Consider the following 17,289-nt stretch of genomic DNA (forward strand, 5'->3'; position numbering starts at 1 on the left):
AAAGAAAACTGAAGGATACTTCTTTTTTTATTCTAAGTAGTGTTCCTTTCATAGTATTTAATGTTTTCCTTGAATGTCTATGCTCTGAATTTGTTGTGAGTGGAGAGGACGATCGATGCAAAAATGAAGACTATAGTCATGCGCCAGTTGACGTTGAAGGTCTACCTTCTAAAGAGTGTACATGCTGGTCAGTTCTGCTAAATTGCTCAGGCTGTCCTTGAAGAAGTTGTTGCCTGTACATTGTGAAATTAGCAGCGTGTTTCACTGAGACCATTTTGATGCACTAAAGACTGCAGACTCTAGAAAAAAAAATATTTTTCCAGTTACCTAGGCACACCAGTGGTGCGTTAACTGTAAGTAACTATTTCAGTTTCTGTATTTTGTTCCTCCTCAGTCTTCTGCTGTGGTAGTTCCAAAGCCGCTGCTTCCCACAGCGAATGCTGTCGGTCCTCAGCGTGTTATTCAGCAGTATGTGCCTCTGAACCATGTTGGCCTTCTGACCTGCAAAACTGAAACAACTACGGACCACTTAAAGCCTCTGGTTGGACAACAGACCACTCTTTGAGAGCAGTTGTTTTAGGATATATGGATTAGACACTGAATCAAAGGATTTCAATTCCTGTTTAATACAGACTCTGGTGCAAGCAAAAGATTAGTTTCTAGTTCTGATGATAATTGGTTGGAAGGAAGCAGTTTTGAAACTGGACTGCTGTATTAGGAAACATTTAGTTTGAGTCTAGAGACATACACAAATTAGTTTTATGTCAGTTTGCTGCTTTAGATAGTGTGCAGGTCTTTAAAATGAAAAAAAATAGATGCTAAATTCTGTTGCTGTAAGAGGTTTTTCAGAAACAGTGCCTTGGGCCTGGAAGCAGTGTTGCCAAATACTGCCCTTTTGCAGGTTTGCTGATGTTCCCTTCTGTTCTGTGGTTGTATGTTCTTTCATGGCTTTGGGAAAACTGAGCTAGAGTTCATGTACAGAGTGAATGACTCTTCCTCCCGGTGGGAGAGGAAGTGAAACTGTTAAATGCTTCTGCAGGAAGAGTAACCTCAAGGGCTTCTCTTCCTATCTGTTTTTGGCAGTGATAACGTGATTGTAGTTGAAAGATTTGGCTTTCTCACGGAATAAAAATCTGTTGGTTGGTAGTATGCATTCAACTTAACGTTTGTGGCTGTGTGCTGAACTCCACTACTCTTTTGCTATCTTACAATCAGGTAGGTATACTGTAGCTTGTTTTCTATACAGATGACTTTGTCAGTAATTTTCTGAGCTTTGTTACTATGTGGAATGTTTGGGTGTTGTTTGCGCAGGGAGTGCTTCCCACCTTCCTGACTTGGATGCGTTTCACTCATGGGTATAAATACCATATGTAAGAAAAGCAGCCCTAAAAGTGTTCCTTTTCCATAGCTTCAGACTGAACGCGGGTGTCAGATGGTTTAGTTGTGACTCTCTTCATTTGCTGGCAGCCACTTCTGTGCAGTATCCTTTGTTATCATTCTTCTGTTTTTATATATGTATTCGCAGCATGGCAGCTTAGGAGAGAAGCAACCAGATGAATTCTGACCTGAGCTCCTTTACTGCTTCTGCAGAGTCAAAGCTTACTCCTTTATGGCTGTTTCTTTTGTATGCTCTCATGTCTACAGCCTTAAGTTCAAATGGTCTCACCACCAGTTGCTTCCCAAATACATTAAAGTAAGCTTTCAGAATCAGTGAATATATTTCCTTTTAACATGAGTCCAATGTCCACAAAGTCAATTTTGTAACTCTGTATTTACTACTGTCACACCACCTTCACTGTTTTTCACCAACTTTTGGGGGGTGTTTTGTTAGGAGTTACCAGTGAAGTAGACTGTAGGTCCTCATCCAGTTGATAACAGATCCCAGCCAGGATGACTTCAAGGGGTAGAGTGGGGATTGCCTTTACAGTACACAGCTGAGTGAGTACAATTTCCCTGTAAAGTTTAAAACTGAAGATTTAGGACTTGGAAGGCTTGCACAGGGGAAACAGGAATTGATCCTGCCTAAAACTCTCTTGGTTGGCGTAGTCTGGCTTTTTGGACCTGTCACTGCTTCTGGAAGGCTGGTAACTTTTTAAAATCTTCATATTTTAGTTACAGTATTGTTAAGCAAAGAATCGGTAGGATGGTATTGCTCTGATTTCTGACCATCTGAAGGTAGGTGGAGCTTCCAGCTAGCTACTTCATAGTTTTGAACAATTAGTTTCATTTCAGCCATTTCCCATTAAATGTGACTATGTGAATGTAGCATTGCTCTGTGTGACAGTAGAAAGCTTAGAAATGCTTTCTAGTCACTTAGAAATGAAGGCGGATTTTGGAAGGAAAATGGCAGTATAGTCAGAATCTAAACTACCTCAAGGATTCCTTTTAGGTGATTTTGATTGAGTGCCTTTTATGATAAAATTCACAGGACTGCTGTCGCTAAGATTTCAAGCCTCTGTGTAGCAGCTGTTTGCTTAGTGACCGTGCTGTGGTGGCATTTGCCAGAATGTGCTCCATAATGTGAGCTTTGTATGAAAATTGTTTTCAGCAGTATAACCAAAGCATTGCTGCTTGTTTTGACAGGAGGATGGATATGGAATGTGAAAAGCCCTTGCTTGTGTGAACAAGAAGCTCAACTTGAAAGTGAAAGTGATGCTTGCCAATACCATTTAATTATTAGCCAAATGTTTCTAATAAAAGGCAGTATTTATAAACCCATGTTTTTGAGGAACACTAATGCAACCAGCTACAAAAGCAAAGAGGCTAATTGAAGTAAAATTAGGCACTGGCAGTTCATTGACTGAGTGTAGGGGAAACACCTTTCTTTAAGGAGGGGAGGTGGAGTTGTTAAGTACTACTAATGCACTTGCCTAGGATTCCCCGGCTGGGTTCCAGCGTTGCTGCAGAGCCAGTCTTCTGTGTTATAGGTCCAGTCTCATACGAGTAAATGGAGTGGGTTTTATAGCACTTCAGAGCTCTTTTAATCTATGGACTTGAATGCTTTTAAGAGGTGAGGTAAGTGTGTATGCAGGGTGGTGGTGTATAGCTAATTTGTCTCCAAGTAACCAGTGAGCCAGTGGCAGGATGTTTTCATCCTCAGTTAAAGGCACATCAGCATTAACATCAGTGAAGTGGCATTAGGGTTGAAGTTGAAAGGTTGAAGCCAAACTTTCAGTCTTTAGCTTTAGTGAAAACAACCAAGTGATGCCCGAATCGAATGAAGAATGTTTGTGGTTCAGAAACTTCAGCACTGAGCTTGTGTGAAAAAGAGCAGAATAAAACAGTGAGTAGATAGTTAAATTCTTAAACTAATCTGAAATTTAAATTCAGTTGTTAATGATACAATGTATGAGATGTGCAATTGATCTAAATGGTTTGCTGTTAAACAGTTAAACCTGAGTCCTGCACAGTCTTACATATTCTTTGATTGTAAATCAGAATTGGGTTTGATGGTTTTAAGGTTTTTTAAAGACAACTGTAGTTGTTGTCATCACTTAAGTCAGTGATAACCCCTGTGTGATACACCCCTGTGAGTAAACTGGATGCATCTCTTAAAGAAAAAAGCCTTTCAGGTATATCTAAAAAATTACCTGTACAACACCATGACATACTGCACAAATGTCCTGGATTTTTTGAAGGCCTTTTTTGTCATCTGGACATTCGTCCCTCCCTCTGGGTAACTGACACGGTATTTTTGTTAAGATGATAATCCAAATGGCCTTTCTTCCTTGCAATGCAAGCAATATGTCATGCTGTTTCTTTGAGTGAGAAGGTAGTATTTGGCTACCTTAATTACTCTGGAAGCAGAAAGGAGAGTGTGCAAACAGTGTTTGTTCTGCTGGATAGCTTGTGCTACTTTTCATGTTAAAATTTGTCCTCAGTTGTGCCTTTAAAAATAATTTCAAACAGAAACAAGAGTAAGTTTTCAAAAAAACAAAACCAATAATAAATCAATGTAATATAAATCCTAATATAAGTCTGCAGATAATGTTATATCTCTCTGAAATACCGGCTGTTTTCAGTGCAGTGACTTGACTGAATACAACTGTAGTAACATCATTTAATTCTGCTGCTGTGAAAGGTGAGAGGAATCCTTGTGATAGAGTTCTGCGCCAGCCATGGTGTGGTGGTGTAGTATGTAACCACCTTCTCGGTCTTGTTTAGCCTTGAAAAGGTAGTAGGAACCTGTTGTTTTGAATGTTTTTGAGCAGCCCGTGCTCCAAGGTCACTTATATGTATAATGTGAAAACAGATACTGTTTTAATCTTTTTGTGATCTTCAAATCCCTCTGCTACTGCAATAGGTACACATAAAAGCCCTGTTGGTGAAGAATCTGCGATGAACAAACTCCTAACGTGCTGAGCCTGTCTGATGTTTTGTCCTGGTTGCTGCCTGTCTCACTCAGCCATTCTCTTACTGCGCAGATAGTGCTCTAGTGCCCAGAGAACGTGCAGTCTGTAACCTGAGTTTGCAGGTTCCAGCTAATGGTGATGACTCCAAGCCTCTCTACTTAGAATAAATGTAATTCATTTCATGCTTTTTCAGCTGGTGAATTTACTCTAGGTTTTTCATCAGAGAGGTTTTTGCTCAGAGAACTTTTCTCTGCCTTAGTTTGGTCATATTTATTAAAAAATTGTTAGAACTATTCATTTGACTTGGAGAAAATTTAGATTCTCCCACAAGTGAGAATCTTTAAGCTTACCAGTATTGGGTTATAGGGATTTTCAGGTTCTTAACTTGCAGAGGCATGTTTTTTAAAGGGTGTGGAAGATCTTTGTAGTAAATTCAAACTTAATGACAACAGACTTTTTTGGGTATAGGTTGAAAAGTATTGGAGTATATATACTATGGATAGCAGACATGGAAGAAGCACTTCAGGAAATACCTGTGTGTTTGCAATTGTGGAATCTCTTCCCCCTTGATGCAGGGAGATTGTATGGTCATTTTTGCCTACTTTGTGCTGAGACAAGTAGAGTAGCTTGAATCCATCGTCGTAAAGGGTTTGTGCTTTTGGGAAGGTACACTGTCAGGAGAAGTTGGATCTGGAGGAGAACAGAAAAGGGACACAAGGTCAGTGTGGTGTTTTGTGGCCTTTAAATACTTCTGTGGTTAGTCTGGATGGGGGAGAGAGAAAAACTTGTAAAATCCCTTGCCAGATCCTTTCCTTTGTCCTACCTCCTTGATGTCAGGTTTTTATGGTGGTGGTGGCTTTCTTGCAGGTTTTTCTGTTTTGAAGCATCATTCTGCGACAGATTAGGATGGAAAAGTGAAGATGTTCATACTATAGATGGTAATAATTAAATGGCAGAAAAGTGTTACAGGGATGCGAATCTCTTTCTTAAAAAGAAGCATATACTCAAGAGGTGAAAGAACTGAAAGACAGTGTTGGTATAAGAAAGGCTGAACTTGCGATCAATAAATTGAAGAAATCAATTTCTTACGAGTGTTGCAGAAGCAATATTACGGGATTTTTCTTACAGATTTTATTTCATGAGGAGCTAGATTCAAGATTAAAGTCCATAAAGAAGAAAGCCTGAGATATATAATTTGATAGTGTGATTCTGTAATGTGTGAGAACTTGAAAGGTCACTTCTGCTTTATGTCCTTACTCATTTTTTTAGGCAAGAGTTGTCACTGTGCAGTAATAACTCCAGAGCAACCAAGAATAGTCTAAAAAATTCATCTAGGGTATCTCAACCTTTTTTTGGTGATCACTCAGCAGTGCAATACAAACAGGAAATATGGCAAACTTTCCATTAACTAAGTGGCTGCTGGTACTATGTAGTAGCCAAAATTCTTCATCTAGGGTATCTCAACCTTTTTTTGGTGATCACTCAGCAGTGCAATACAAACAGGAAATATGGCAAACTTTCCATTAACTAAGTGGCTGCTGGTACTATGTAGTAGCCAAAATTCTTCAGTAATGTGAATTTGTTTGATAAAACAGCAAAGGTTGGTAAAATGTATTGATGGCATATTTCTTTTTACAGTTTTATTTTGAACTCATGCTGTTCATAGAGTATGTAGTAGTTTAAACAGATGGACCATAGTGAGTTTTGGCCTTGAAGTCACTTGCGTAATAGCATGGCTACATTTGGGGGAATGGGTAAAATCATGCAGGCTCTAGAGTAAGTACAGGATGGTTTAGATTTCCAGCCTTTGGGAAGGGTAGAGATTGCTAAAGGGATCAGCAGAATGAATGCCAAGACATTGCCTCAAAAATCGTGGGTGCATGTAAGAAAGAAGTGGTATGATGAGGTACTTGCAGGTGAGGCTGCAGTGTAGTCGAAGAACCAAAGAGGAGGAATATGGTGTAGTCTTCAATCTCAGCTTAAGGAGCTCAGACTGAGAAGTGGAAGAACCCATAGCCAGCTTGATCTGTTTGAGGCACGGGACAGAATGTTTAGCTATTTGTGCCTGAGATGGGAATAGCTGGAGTTTTAAGGGAAAGAGTGGCGCCTTACTTGAGAAAGGCAAAGACTTGCAATGTAAGATGGTGTGTTTGGGGTTGTTACAAAGGTGAGTGGTTGAGCTTTTAAGTCTGTTTTTCAATTAAGTTGTTCTTTACATTTCAGTAATAAATATTTCAGAATCACGGGGGAAAAAAGTAGCTGAATAAAAGAATGTGAAAGGAATGAAAAAATCTTATTGGGTGGGTGAAGTCAGTAAGCACTTTAGGATTGTGGTTACTTTCCAACTTAAGCCAAATGAATGATTGACTCCAAAGCCCCAACCTGCTTTAAGTTAGTTTTTCAAGGAAATGGTTTTTGATATTCTGCTACTAAATGCTATGAAGAACTTTGAAATGTTTGCATGAGGAGCTTGGAAAAGTAACTTAGGTTTTGCTTAAGTTCAGGTGTTAATATTGAACCCCATTGTAATTTAATATATTACAAACTAATATTTGAAATATAATCAGTGTTGACTTACCAGTTTGTTCACTTCTCGGAAAAGTGGAGGGGGTGTATATATATAGGAAAGGCACACACCGGACTTTCTTTGAGCTTGTTGGTTGTGATTAAGGGAGATATTGGTGGTGCATAAGTTAAAGGTGAACATTGAGCAGTGTAAAAGGTGAACTTGCAGAAGAAGATGGTGTTTCCCTAGAGGTGGGACTTGGCTTTTGTTCCGGGGGGGGGAAGCTGCAGTAAAGATGAAACGACTGAAGTTCTTACTCGCATTTTCTGCTGGAAATTACAATCCCATTTGTCATTTTTGTGCTTTATTTCAGCTTTTTAAAACTGTCATAACGTGTTATTTTTATTAAAGTATAGATATTATATAGATATGTTATAGATAATTATCGTATAGATATTTTATTAACGTATAGATGTGGTGCTTAGGGACATGGTTTAGCAGTGGACTTTGCGGTGTTGGACGGTTGGGCTTGATGATCTTAGAGGTCCTTTCCAACCTAAACAATTCCGTGATTCTGTAAACAGGAGCTTTGCCTTCTCGGTCTTGTAGGTCGGGTTGCCACAGCACGTGCTCAGCACTCATACCCGTGGGCTCCCTTCAGTTACAAAAACCCCACATTCTCATGGTGATAGTGGAGCTTCAGCGTTCATGTGGAGACAACTGAGTAAGTAGAACTAGGTGATGACTTCCATGCATGTTCAGTAGTGCCTTAGGTGCACAGTAGTCAATAACCTCTTTGCGTAAGGCTTGTAGTCACATTGGGAGCTTGGAGAGGCTTGTCTGGGCTGATGGCTGCGCTGCTGCCGTGGCTTGCAGTGCTTCAGTGGCAGCACAGCCTCAGTGCTTCACCACTGCACCCTGTAGGAAACACTTGCCAGCTTTCCGCTCATCCCTGAAATTAAGGTTATCTGGACCATGGGCGCTCCTTAGCAGCTCTGCATCAAGCTGCCAGAGTTGGTTAGAAAGGTGTTCTTAATAGTGTTCAATATTCTATTTCTTTTTAACAATTAGCAGATGCCTTTTGTTTCAGGTTTTATGTCAAATTTGTAATAATAACCCCCTTCCAACAAAATTTTGATTGATCAGTCACAATGTATGGTGACAGATAACGTGGAACACAGTATAGAGAATACTGATTTATTATCTGCCTGTAGTAATGCTGGTCTTAACCGTCACTGCTCCCAGCCCCCAGGAATAACAACATGGTAGAAAAAATTGTAGCCATTTATATTCTCTGCAGAGCTTCTGGGCTGTGGGATGAGGCTCTGTGGCCTGTGGAAGAGCTGGTGTGCTGGAAAGAGGCTGTATTTACTAATAATTTTTGTGGACTGTGGTCTTTCTCATGAGACTCTCTTAATCTCAGCTTAAAAGAAAGATGCTTTTTAGTGCATGTAGCGATACAAACCTAGCTTTATGACTTCTTTTAGAGCCTTGTGGGGTTCAGGAAAGTGGGATCACATTAGAATTTTTATTTTGACAATACATTTGGAAAGTGATGCTGACACTAGCTCAGCACCAGTGTCAGCTTTGCAATATCAGAACGCAAAACACAACAGGCTGTCCCCTGAAAATGGAACTAGTAATCTGAGAGAGCATTGCTTCTGATGGTCTGCGCATTCAGGAATCGCAGCAGAAGAGAGATGTTTTGAAGAAAGTAGGGCGATAACTGCAAGATAGGGATTAAACTAAGCAGTGGAAAAGGAGGGAACTAAGGTTCTTGGGAAGTGCAAGATTTATTAACTGGGATGGTCCGTTACATGCGTTGGGTGTATTTCTTAAGTTGTTGGGTAGTGTAAGGCCAAGATGGTGAAAACTGCAGTTGGTATGTACTGCTGGCAGGATTGTTGGCATTTCTGTTGTGTTTGTAAGCAGAATGTAAGCAGAACCTGTGGTCAGCCCAGTACAAAATAAGCTCATTGGAAATCGGCTGTCCTTGCGCGCATATATATGTTAAAGCCTCAAGCTTGAGTTCACCAAGTTCTTAATGTGTAATATTTGGTGTACACTGAAATAGAGCATGTTGGGTATCCTGTACAGAGTGTTGTAGTTGGTGAGAATTTATTAGTGTGACTAACTAGGAACAAACTGTAGGGTTTTTTGTGCTTAATCCTTGCTTATATTGCACCTCATGTGGAGCACTGAAACCAAGCTGACCCGCAAGACTGGATTCTGTGATAATGGTAACATTTTCTCTCCGGAAGACGCCACTCCTGGCACTACTAAAAATACTGTTGGTGGCGTGTGATGCCGTGAAGTTACGAGATTTTTCTTGTCCTCCGTGTGACTCCATGGGTTCTGTGAGTTGCCATACTGGGGTGATCTGAGTCACAACCCCCTTCTCGCCCTGTGCTCCCCTTCTTCATCCTGTCCTCCTCAGCCTAAAGGGAAAGGGGAGCCTCTGGCTTTCAGGCTTAGTGCAGTATGGAAGCGTATAAAAGCAAATGTCGTCATTCAGTAATTCTCACCTTACGCGGCCCAATGCTCGATCCATAGTTGACTAAATGGTGGCACTCTTACTGCAGAGGGATAAGTACAGAGGAGTTTGTCGATGCTTCAAACACCCATATGTGGCATTTTGGGGAAATGCGAGACCCTCCAAAGCTCTGAATTGGGACAGTTAAAATCTTTCAGCACTCCTGTTCTCGAGCTTTCTTCAAGCATAGGTGGACAGTGCTTTCTTCTCTTAGATTTGATTTGCTTTTAAGCTTTGGTTAAGCTGAATCACTAGAAGAATAATTATAAATGAATATTAGACTTACCTATGGAGTTGATTTTGTTGGAGATTGTTCTTTTCTGTATGAAAGGAAATTTCATACAGAAATCATGTAGAATCATGTAAAAAGGGGTGGAAGTTCTGCAATGCTTATATAAAACTTCAGAAAGCAGCAGGTAATTCCTTACTTTTCTGAATGTGTAACATGCACCTCCTATGTGATTTTCCTAGAATGTAGTGGGGTTTTTGTCTCTGATTATTTAGGACCAACTTCTTTACTGGTGTGCTTCAATTCAGTGTAGAACAGCTTTGGAAATATGGGATTTATCTTTCCATGTATATTACACAACTATAGGAGTTCAAGATCTTCCTCACAGGGAAGAGGTGGTATGCACAGTAAAAATAATTTTGAGTTTTTAAACTGGACCTCAGTTTGGTTGTCTGAGCACTTCTTAAAGCTTACTTAGTCCGGAGCCATTCTGGTTTTTACTTGAATAACTGGGAATGATGTCTGGTTGAGCCATGAAAGACTTCTCTGGAGTATGTGCTCGGGATCTTACAGACTTCTGTAGATAGTATTTTGCTCTAGAGTTTGTAGGGATAACATGGGTGATGTATTATTTTTCCTCAAAATCTGGTGTTACATCATGTGCAGTTCTAACTAAAGGCAAAAAATACAGGTGCCTGATGGATCTGAAGCTGAGTGTTGGAAACTCTTCCCTTGAGAAAGGAATGTGCAGAATTCGGCTCAAGATGAAACTTCACAGGCGATGCCTCTCAGCAGTGAGATCCCCGAGTTGTGAGAGCATGGGATCAGATTTGTGCGGCTATTGTCAACATAAATCGTTGATCGTGGGGGTGTAGCATAACATCAGTTGTGATTTTTACAGGCTGTTTCTAACAAGAGCACACACCCAGTGGCTTGCTTACATTGCCTTTTCTTCTGAACCCGCTATGCTGGGATGCATTCAGTGGCTCTGTTTTATGTATTTTAGACAGAGTTTGAATTTATTATCACATTTGGAATTCATTTTTACTTGGCAAACTGAATTTCTGCTGCTAGAATAGTTTTGTGACTTCCAGACGATGCTGTACCTTAATCTGCCAGTGGCGAGTAAATTGGAGAGATTATTTGTTAAATTGTTGTCATTGCAAGCTGTTAAGGATCAATCTATAATAAATCCTTTATGAATCGAATGCGTTTTAATACCTTTATGGGAAGCAGTTTGCTTTAGCTGCTGGTTTTGCTTTGGAAATATCCATTGTCTTCTGTAAACCAGAAGTTTCAAATAATAGACATCAATATTAGTTATCAAGGGTGGTTGTGAGGGGGGGAAATAAGAAACCAATGAATTTTCAGATTTCTGGAACTGTTGGAAAATAGAAAAATTTGAGTGTTGCAACAAATGTAAATAATATTGTCATAGTAAAGATTAATTGTTGCAAGTCTAAAAGCTAAATTTATTTTGTGTGTATGAATGGTTATAAATATAAGTATGCTCTATGAAAACTCAGTGAAACAACATGAAATGTGTTTTTGAAACGTTGACTCGAATCTGCAAGCTGAATGAGATTGGTGTTCTTTGAGTGCATGCCAAGGAAAAAAGGGAGGCTATTAATAAAACCAATAAACCCAAGTTCTTTCAGTTTAATTACACCAAACTGTATACTTAGCCTGGGATCAGAGCCTTCATGCACTGTTTGACCATAGTAACCACTAGAACCTTTTTCTCTTGTCATGTGTCTGTTGGTAAGTGATGAGTCCACGTTGTTCAGAACCCTACTGACAGGGCAGTGCCTGCTCCTTGGGAGTAAGCTGGCACATGCCAGCTGGGCAGCTTTCAAAGTGATGAAATACCAAGAAGATGTTGCAGGCTTGCATGGATGAACACAGAAGCTTAAGGGAAAGCATTGCAGGCTTTTGCCTAAAGAGAGGCAGGACGGGAGGTTGTATTAGTCATGGGGTTGTTCTAAGTCCAAGTGCCAACTGATGGCATTTTCAAAGCTTTGAGGATGGTCACTCCTCCTGGAGGAAGTGAACAGAGCCTTTATGGAGAGAGGTGGAGATGAAAGTCAACCGATACATTCTTTTTTTTTCCCCCTAGGAAAAGAGATGCAATTACTATAGTAAAATACAGTTTGCTATGAAGAATGAACATAAATTCAGAATTCTTGCTTTAGGGAGGAAAACGGAGTATTTGAGCCAATGCTTATCATCATTAAATCCTGTTTAAAAATAGCTGATAAGCGAAGTTGGGGCTAGTTTTCCTAATTACTGAGGAGCTCCACTATTTCTCCCCCCCCTCCCCCTTTCAGTATTTGTGTGTGTGTTTGGGAATGAAAATACATTAAGCTTTTGATCTTTTTAAGCTTTTCGGATGCAGGCAGGTTTGAAGAGATTGGCACTTCTCCCACTAACTGCGCAAGCAGGATAACTGGGTGAAGGTGCTTACCTAGAGGCTAAGCAGATCTTCAGGCTTGACTGAAATGGGTGTTGTGTCTTAACAGACCACCTACTCCTTGCTCTTGCTGCTGAGATACCCAGAGTAGTCTACGATCAGGATTTTCTGCTGCTATTACTCAAGGAGTGGATTGAAACCGGAGGACACCATACAGTGTATTTGGAAAGCTGTGATGTGAAAAAAACTTCGTGTGGGCTCTTCAAGGATGGCCGTAGGCAGCAATATATAAACAATTGCTGGCTGAGGTTCAAACTGATGTTTTCAGATTAAACATTAATGTTTTTTATCTGAATCTCTTAGGGAGCTATCACTCTTCTTTCCAGTAAGGGTTCTGTCTATAGTTGTTAAACCCGCTTTCTTGTTATCCCCCGAGCTGGCGAGGAGGGGGTACAGCCTGTTGGAACAGTTCCTGCTTAGCTGCCCCGAACAGCCGGCCTGGCTGTACTCCGTTGCGTCCTGGTTGTCACGTGCGTCAGCTGCCCTGCGGTCTCTGGATGGAGCGGGAGGATGTAGTGGGAAAGGATCCCTTGTGGTCTGTAACTTCCCAGGGATTCAGCAGAGCATCTGGGCTGTGTTTCAAGGGAAATCCTATGCCATTACTAAATCCAAATAGTAGGATGAGACAGCCTTCTGGGTATTAGTGTATTGAAAGATAAATCCTTGAAACAGTGGAGTATTTTCATAATTTCATTGCTACTGATCTGGAGAAGAGAATCGCATAGCAGATGGGAGGTGGTCGGATTTGAGGACTTGCATCACTTCACCTCCTGGCTTCATTGTGTGGTTTAACAGAACCCATCTCAAACTTTTAACTTTTCCTTAATGGTGTCTTTGTAACATGGAATAAATATGCATGGACTTGTTCTGCGTGCAGCTTGAGACCTGTAGTAATGGTTTCCTCCTAGAAAGGGACCGCTGCTGTTTGGGGAAGCCAAAGCTTACGGGGACCTGTTTCTTTGAAGCTAACTTTATTCCTGATCCTTTCTGCTCTGGTGGGGAGGAAAGGTGGCTCCTGGTTCTGTGTCCTGTTGGTACAGAAATCTCTCTTGCAGTAGAGAAAAGTAGAGGAGAAATGTTGGCACAGGACCAAGGCTGGCTGGTCCTGATCTTCTCTGTTGTCAAACAGCTGGTGTCCTGTGTGTGTACAGTTGTCTGTAGAACTGCGGACTGTGCAGACGTGAGACCGTATGAGATGTAAGCTGGTCTGGTGGAATGGTACATGCAGGCAAGGAAAAAAAACCTGATACCTGTGACTTGTGATTTTTAGGAGCAACATATTTATTAAAGGCAGTGGTTTCTTATTTGGGGTTGAAGGCAACTGAAGTGGAAGATGGGTGGATGGCTCTAACAAGCAGTTTGAACGGTAGACCAGACTACTTCAAACTAGCCTCTTTGAAAATGCTGGCATTAAAGCAGGTGAGGATGACGAGCTTAGTAGAAAGCTGAACTGCGATCCTCTTTGCCCAAAGCTTTGGTAATTCTTGCTGCGCGCCGGGTTTGTCCTGCTGCCATCACTAGACCATGCAAGTGCTGTGCAGCAGCGTATGAAGTGGTGTCGCTGACATCTGTCCAGGGTAGCTTGCAGCCTGGGAGGTCTAAGGGATGGAATGTTGTCTAATAGAAGCTCATCTCTTCATTGAGATAAATATTTCTACACCCTGCAAGTATGAGAGAGCCTTGTGGATACTCAATACTAGAAAGAGCAAACAATTATTTCCCTATTTTCCAACCTCTGAAGGAGCTTCTCTGAAATATTCATGTTTGAAGTACTCGTTAGAGCTCTCAAGCTGTCCGGTCTCTTGAATGTCTTGATGCTTGAAGGCTTATCTTCTAAATTCAGTTTTGATTATAGCCGTTCCTTGAACAGAAGCGTCTGCAGTTTGATATGTAATAAAATTTAGTTACCACCTTGTTAGGAGAGTGTTTCGGTTTTTCTGGAGGCAGCAGGGCGGACATGGCGCTCCGTAGCTGCCGTGGCCCACACGTAAGGGTGGAGGGGGCCTTGCAGGCTGGGGGGGCTTCTGCGGCCCTTCGGCCGCGCTGGCCGCATCCCGGCCCCTTGGGCCGCGGGCGGCGGCTGCCGGGGCGGGGTTCCCTCTCCCTGTGGGGCCAGGGGCGAGCGCGCACCTGCACGGGCAGGCCCTGAGCTTCGGGGAGGGCTTGATGCGAGCTGCCCCGCGGAGTGCCGCCGTGCGGGGCGGCCTTCAAAACCGCCCGTGCCCGGGGAGAGCAGCGCGGGGCGGGGGGGGCCCTGCAGCCCGCCCGCAGGGAGCCGCCGCCGAGGGCAGGGCCCGGCAGGAACGGGCGGGCGGAGGCGGCGGGGGCGCGGGGCGGGCCGCGCTCGGTGCCCGGCGGTGCGGGGCCGCGCTCCCCCCTCGCTGCCGCCGGGGCCGGTGAGGGGCCGCGGCGCAGGCACGGGCCGCGCTCCCTCCGCCGCGGGGCCGCGCTCCCTCCGCCGCGGCGGCGCCCCGGGGGGGGGGGGGGGGGGGGCGGCACCGGCACCTGGCGCGGCCCCGCCCCGCCCCCGGCCGCGCGCGCCGCCGCGCTGACCCTCTGCTCTGCCCGCAGATGGCCGGCTGCCTGTCCCGGGTGGAGCTGTCGGTGTCCTGCCGGAGCCTCCTCGACAGGGACCTGGGCTCCAGGTCGGATCCCCTCTGCGTCGTGCTGCAGGACGTGGGCGGGGGCCGCTGGGCCGAGGTAAGGGCGCTGCCAGCCCCTGCTTTGCCGTCGGGCGCCAGCGCGCCGAGCTCCCCCCGCACCCGTCCCCCTGTTCCCCCCGCGTCCCCCTGTTCCCCCCGCGTCCGTCCGTCCCCCTGTCCCCCCGTCCCCCTGTTGTCCCCCCGTCCCCCCCGCGTCCGTCCGTCCCCCCCGCGTCTGTCCATCCCCCCGTTCTCCCCGCGTCTGTCCATCCCCCCATTCTCTCCGCGTCTGTCCCCTTGGTTTTTTTCCCCGCGTCTGTCCCCTTGTTTCTCCCCGCGTCCGTCTGTCCGTCCCCCTGCTCTCCCCGCGTCCGTCCCCTTGTTTCTCCCCGCGTCTGTCTGTCCGTCCCCTTGTTCTCCCCGCATCCATCCCCTTGTTTTTCCTAGCAGGCGCGTGATACGTTTAATTCAGATTTGTATTCAATGAGCAGTCCCTGATGCCCGCGCTCGAGCTCCGTTTGGAGTTTCACGTTCATTGGTTTCATTAATTGCTTATACATCTGCTTAGCATTGCACTGGGACGTTCATTTGCCTGTTAACGACATGGTCTCTCCTCTTGCCTTTACCCCAGAGCACGCAGGCCAGAGCGCAGCCTTTCACCAGCCTTTTCTCCCTTAATTTTTGGAATTTTCCTGTACCGTAGCATTTATTATCCAAGGCAGTTTCCTTTCGGGCCAGCCGTCGGTTAGCCTGGCAGCAGTGGCCTGGTCCCTCACCAAGGGGAAGCCCGGTCTGGGGTGCGCGGCCTGGCTGGGGCCTGGGGTCGGCCGCGGCGGAGCCCTGGGGCGCAGATTAAAGGCTGCGTGGGAGAAAGCGTGGTTCTTGCTCATCACCAGCGGCTTTGCTTCTGTGTTCCTGCAGCTGGATCGCACGGAGAGGATCAAGAACTGCCAAAACCCTGAATTCTGCAAGAAACTGGTTGTGGACTACTACTTTGAGAAAGTGCAGAAGCTGAAATTTGGCGTGTACGATATCGATAACAAGTCCTTTGATTTAAATGACGACGACTACCTCGGAGGGATTGAGTGCACGCTGGGACAGGTATGTGTAGAGGCGTGTTACGTGATCTACAAAGTAGCAGCAAGCGTTGGGTGTATTATGAAAAATGGGGTGAAAGACTGCTTTATCAAAGTCTTCAACACGTTCAAATTTGAAAACATCTTGTTGAACAGCTTAGTTTGCATTACTGTCGAACATAGAAAAGTGATTGTGTCAATCATAAAGTGAAGATTAGAAATATACGTGATTTGCCATTAATTGCTTAACTTAGGAGGCGCAGCACTGCAGGCAGTCTGGGAATAAGGAAGGCATGGTGCTTGGAGAGCTCTAATGGAGTTTCCTTTGCACAAAGCGATCATCAGGCAGTAAATTTGGGGAAGTAAGGCTCTTTGAGATTCTGTGTTCGTTTCCTGAGGAGGGGTTTGTATAGCTAGGTAGGAGAAGAAAAGTGGGGTTCATGTTGCTAAAGAAAGACTTGATGAATTAAATAGTCTTTTCTGATTTTTTTAATAGTTTTTTGGCTGCCTGTGATGAAAATGCCTCTTGTGTCTTGGGGGTGGCAAAAATAGGAGGCTAAAGTTAAGTTTGATGACATGTTAGTGGGTGCTGTTTTGTGGATGGTGAGAGAAGATAATTTTCAGACCGTTCAGCTATTCGGGAGCACAAAGTGATTGCTGTCACTGTTGGAAATGCATTTAAATCCTTTTAGATCTTTTAGGAGAGTTTGAAAATTTTGTTCCTGAAAAGTAATTCTTTGTCTGACTTGGTATTTATATTATTTGTCTTTTAACCTTAGGTTGTGTCCAGTTCGGTGTTCACCCGACCACTGGAATTGAAACAGGGAAAGCCAGCAGGAAAGGGCACCATTACGGTAAATAATGTTTTTGTGTGGAAAAAATGGTTTCTCATTCTTTCATATGTTGTCTGGGACAAACTAACATTTCTGATTTTTGGTCAGAATATCTTCAATTGCCACACGTTTACAGGAAAGGTAGATATTTGTAACTACAGTTTCTTTCATGGACAAAGTACAAGCAAAACTCTTCGGGGTTTCTTGTTTAATTTTTTTTTTTTAAATTTCTGTGGCACAGATTTCCGCGGAGGAGATTAAAGATACCAGGGTTGTGTACTTGGAAATTGAAGCCCGAAACTTGGACAAAAAGGTATTGATTTTTTTAAATGATATTGCATGCTTTTGCGATATTTAGAGTTAGTGCCTTTTGGCCAGGAATCTCTCTGTATTTGCAGACATTCAACTGAGCTAGGTAATCTGTGTGTGAAAAAAGCCTCACTGTGTTTCGTTACTTACAGTGAAGTAAATTGGAGGCATAATTTCAAGTTGAAAACCACAAACTGGAAACTCAACCGCCAGGTTTAGGTTTTGGGGGATTATTTTGGCTTTGGAATATTCTGTATATTAATACAGTTCAATTACATAATTGTCTCTGATGAATATTGTAACTGTGAACTGAGCTTTCTGTAATGTTATTAAGGAAGA

At 43.4% G+C, this 17,289-nt stretch overlaps 1 protein-coding gene across 1 annotated transcript in view; it reads left to right on the plus strand.

Annotated features, from left to right (window-relative positions):
* The window catches only part of RBM12 (RNA binding motif protein 12), a 43,054-nt gene that overhangs the window by 13,647 nt on the left and 12,118 nt on the right, over positions 1-17,289 (plus strand). Inside the window, exons 3-6 of the mRNA XM_075721240.1 lie at positions 14,662-14,790; positions 15,654-15,833; positions 16,588-16,662; positions 16,883-16,954. Of these exons, the coding sequence (XP_075577355.1) occupies positions 14,662-14,790; positions 15,654-15,833; positions 16,588-16,662; positions 16,883-16,954 (456 nt within the window). The remainder of the gene's footprint in view (positions 1-14,661; positions 14,791-15,653; positions 15,834-16,587; positions 16,663-16,882; positions 16,955-17,289) is intronic.

This window comes from Pelecanus crispus, chromosome 14, assembly GCF_030463565.1.
Source record: "Pelecanus crispus isolate bPelCri1 chromosome 14, bPelCri1.pri, whole genome shotgun sequence".
Taxonomy (NCBI): domain Eukaryota; kingdom Metazoa; phylum Chordata; class Aves; order Pelecaniformes; family Pelecanidae; genus Pelecanus; species Pelecanus crispus.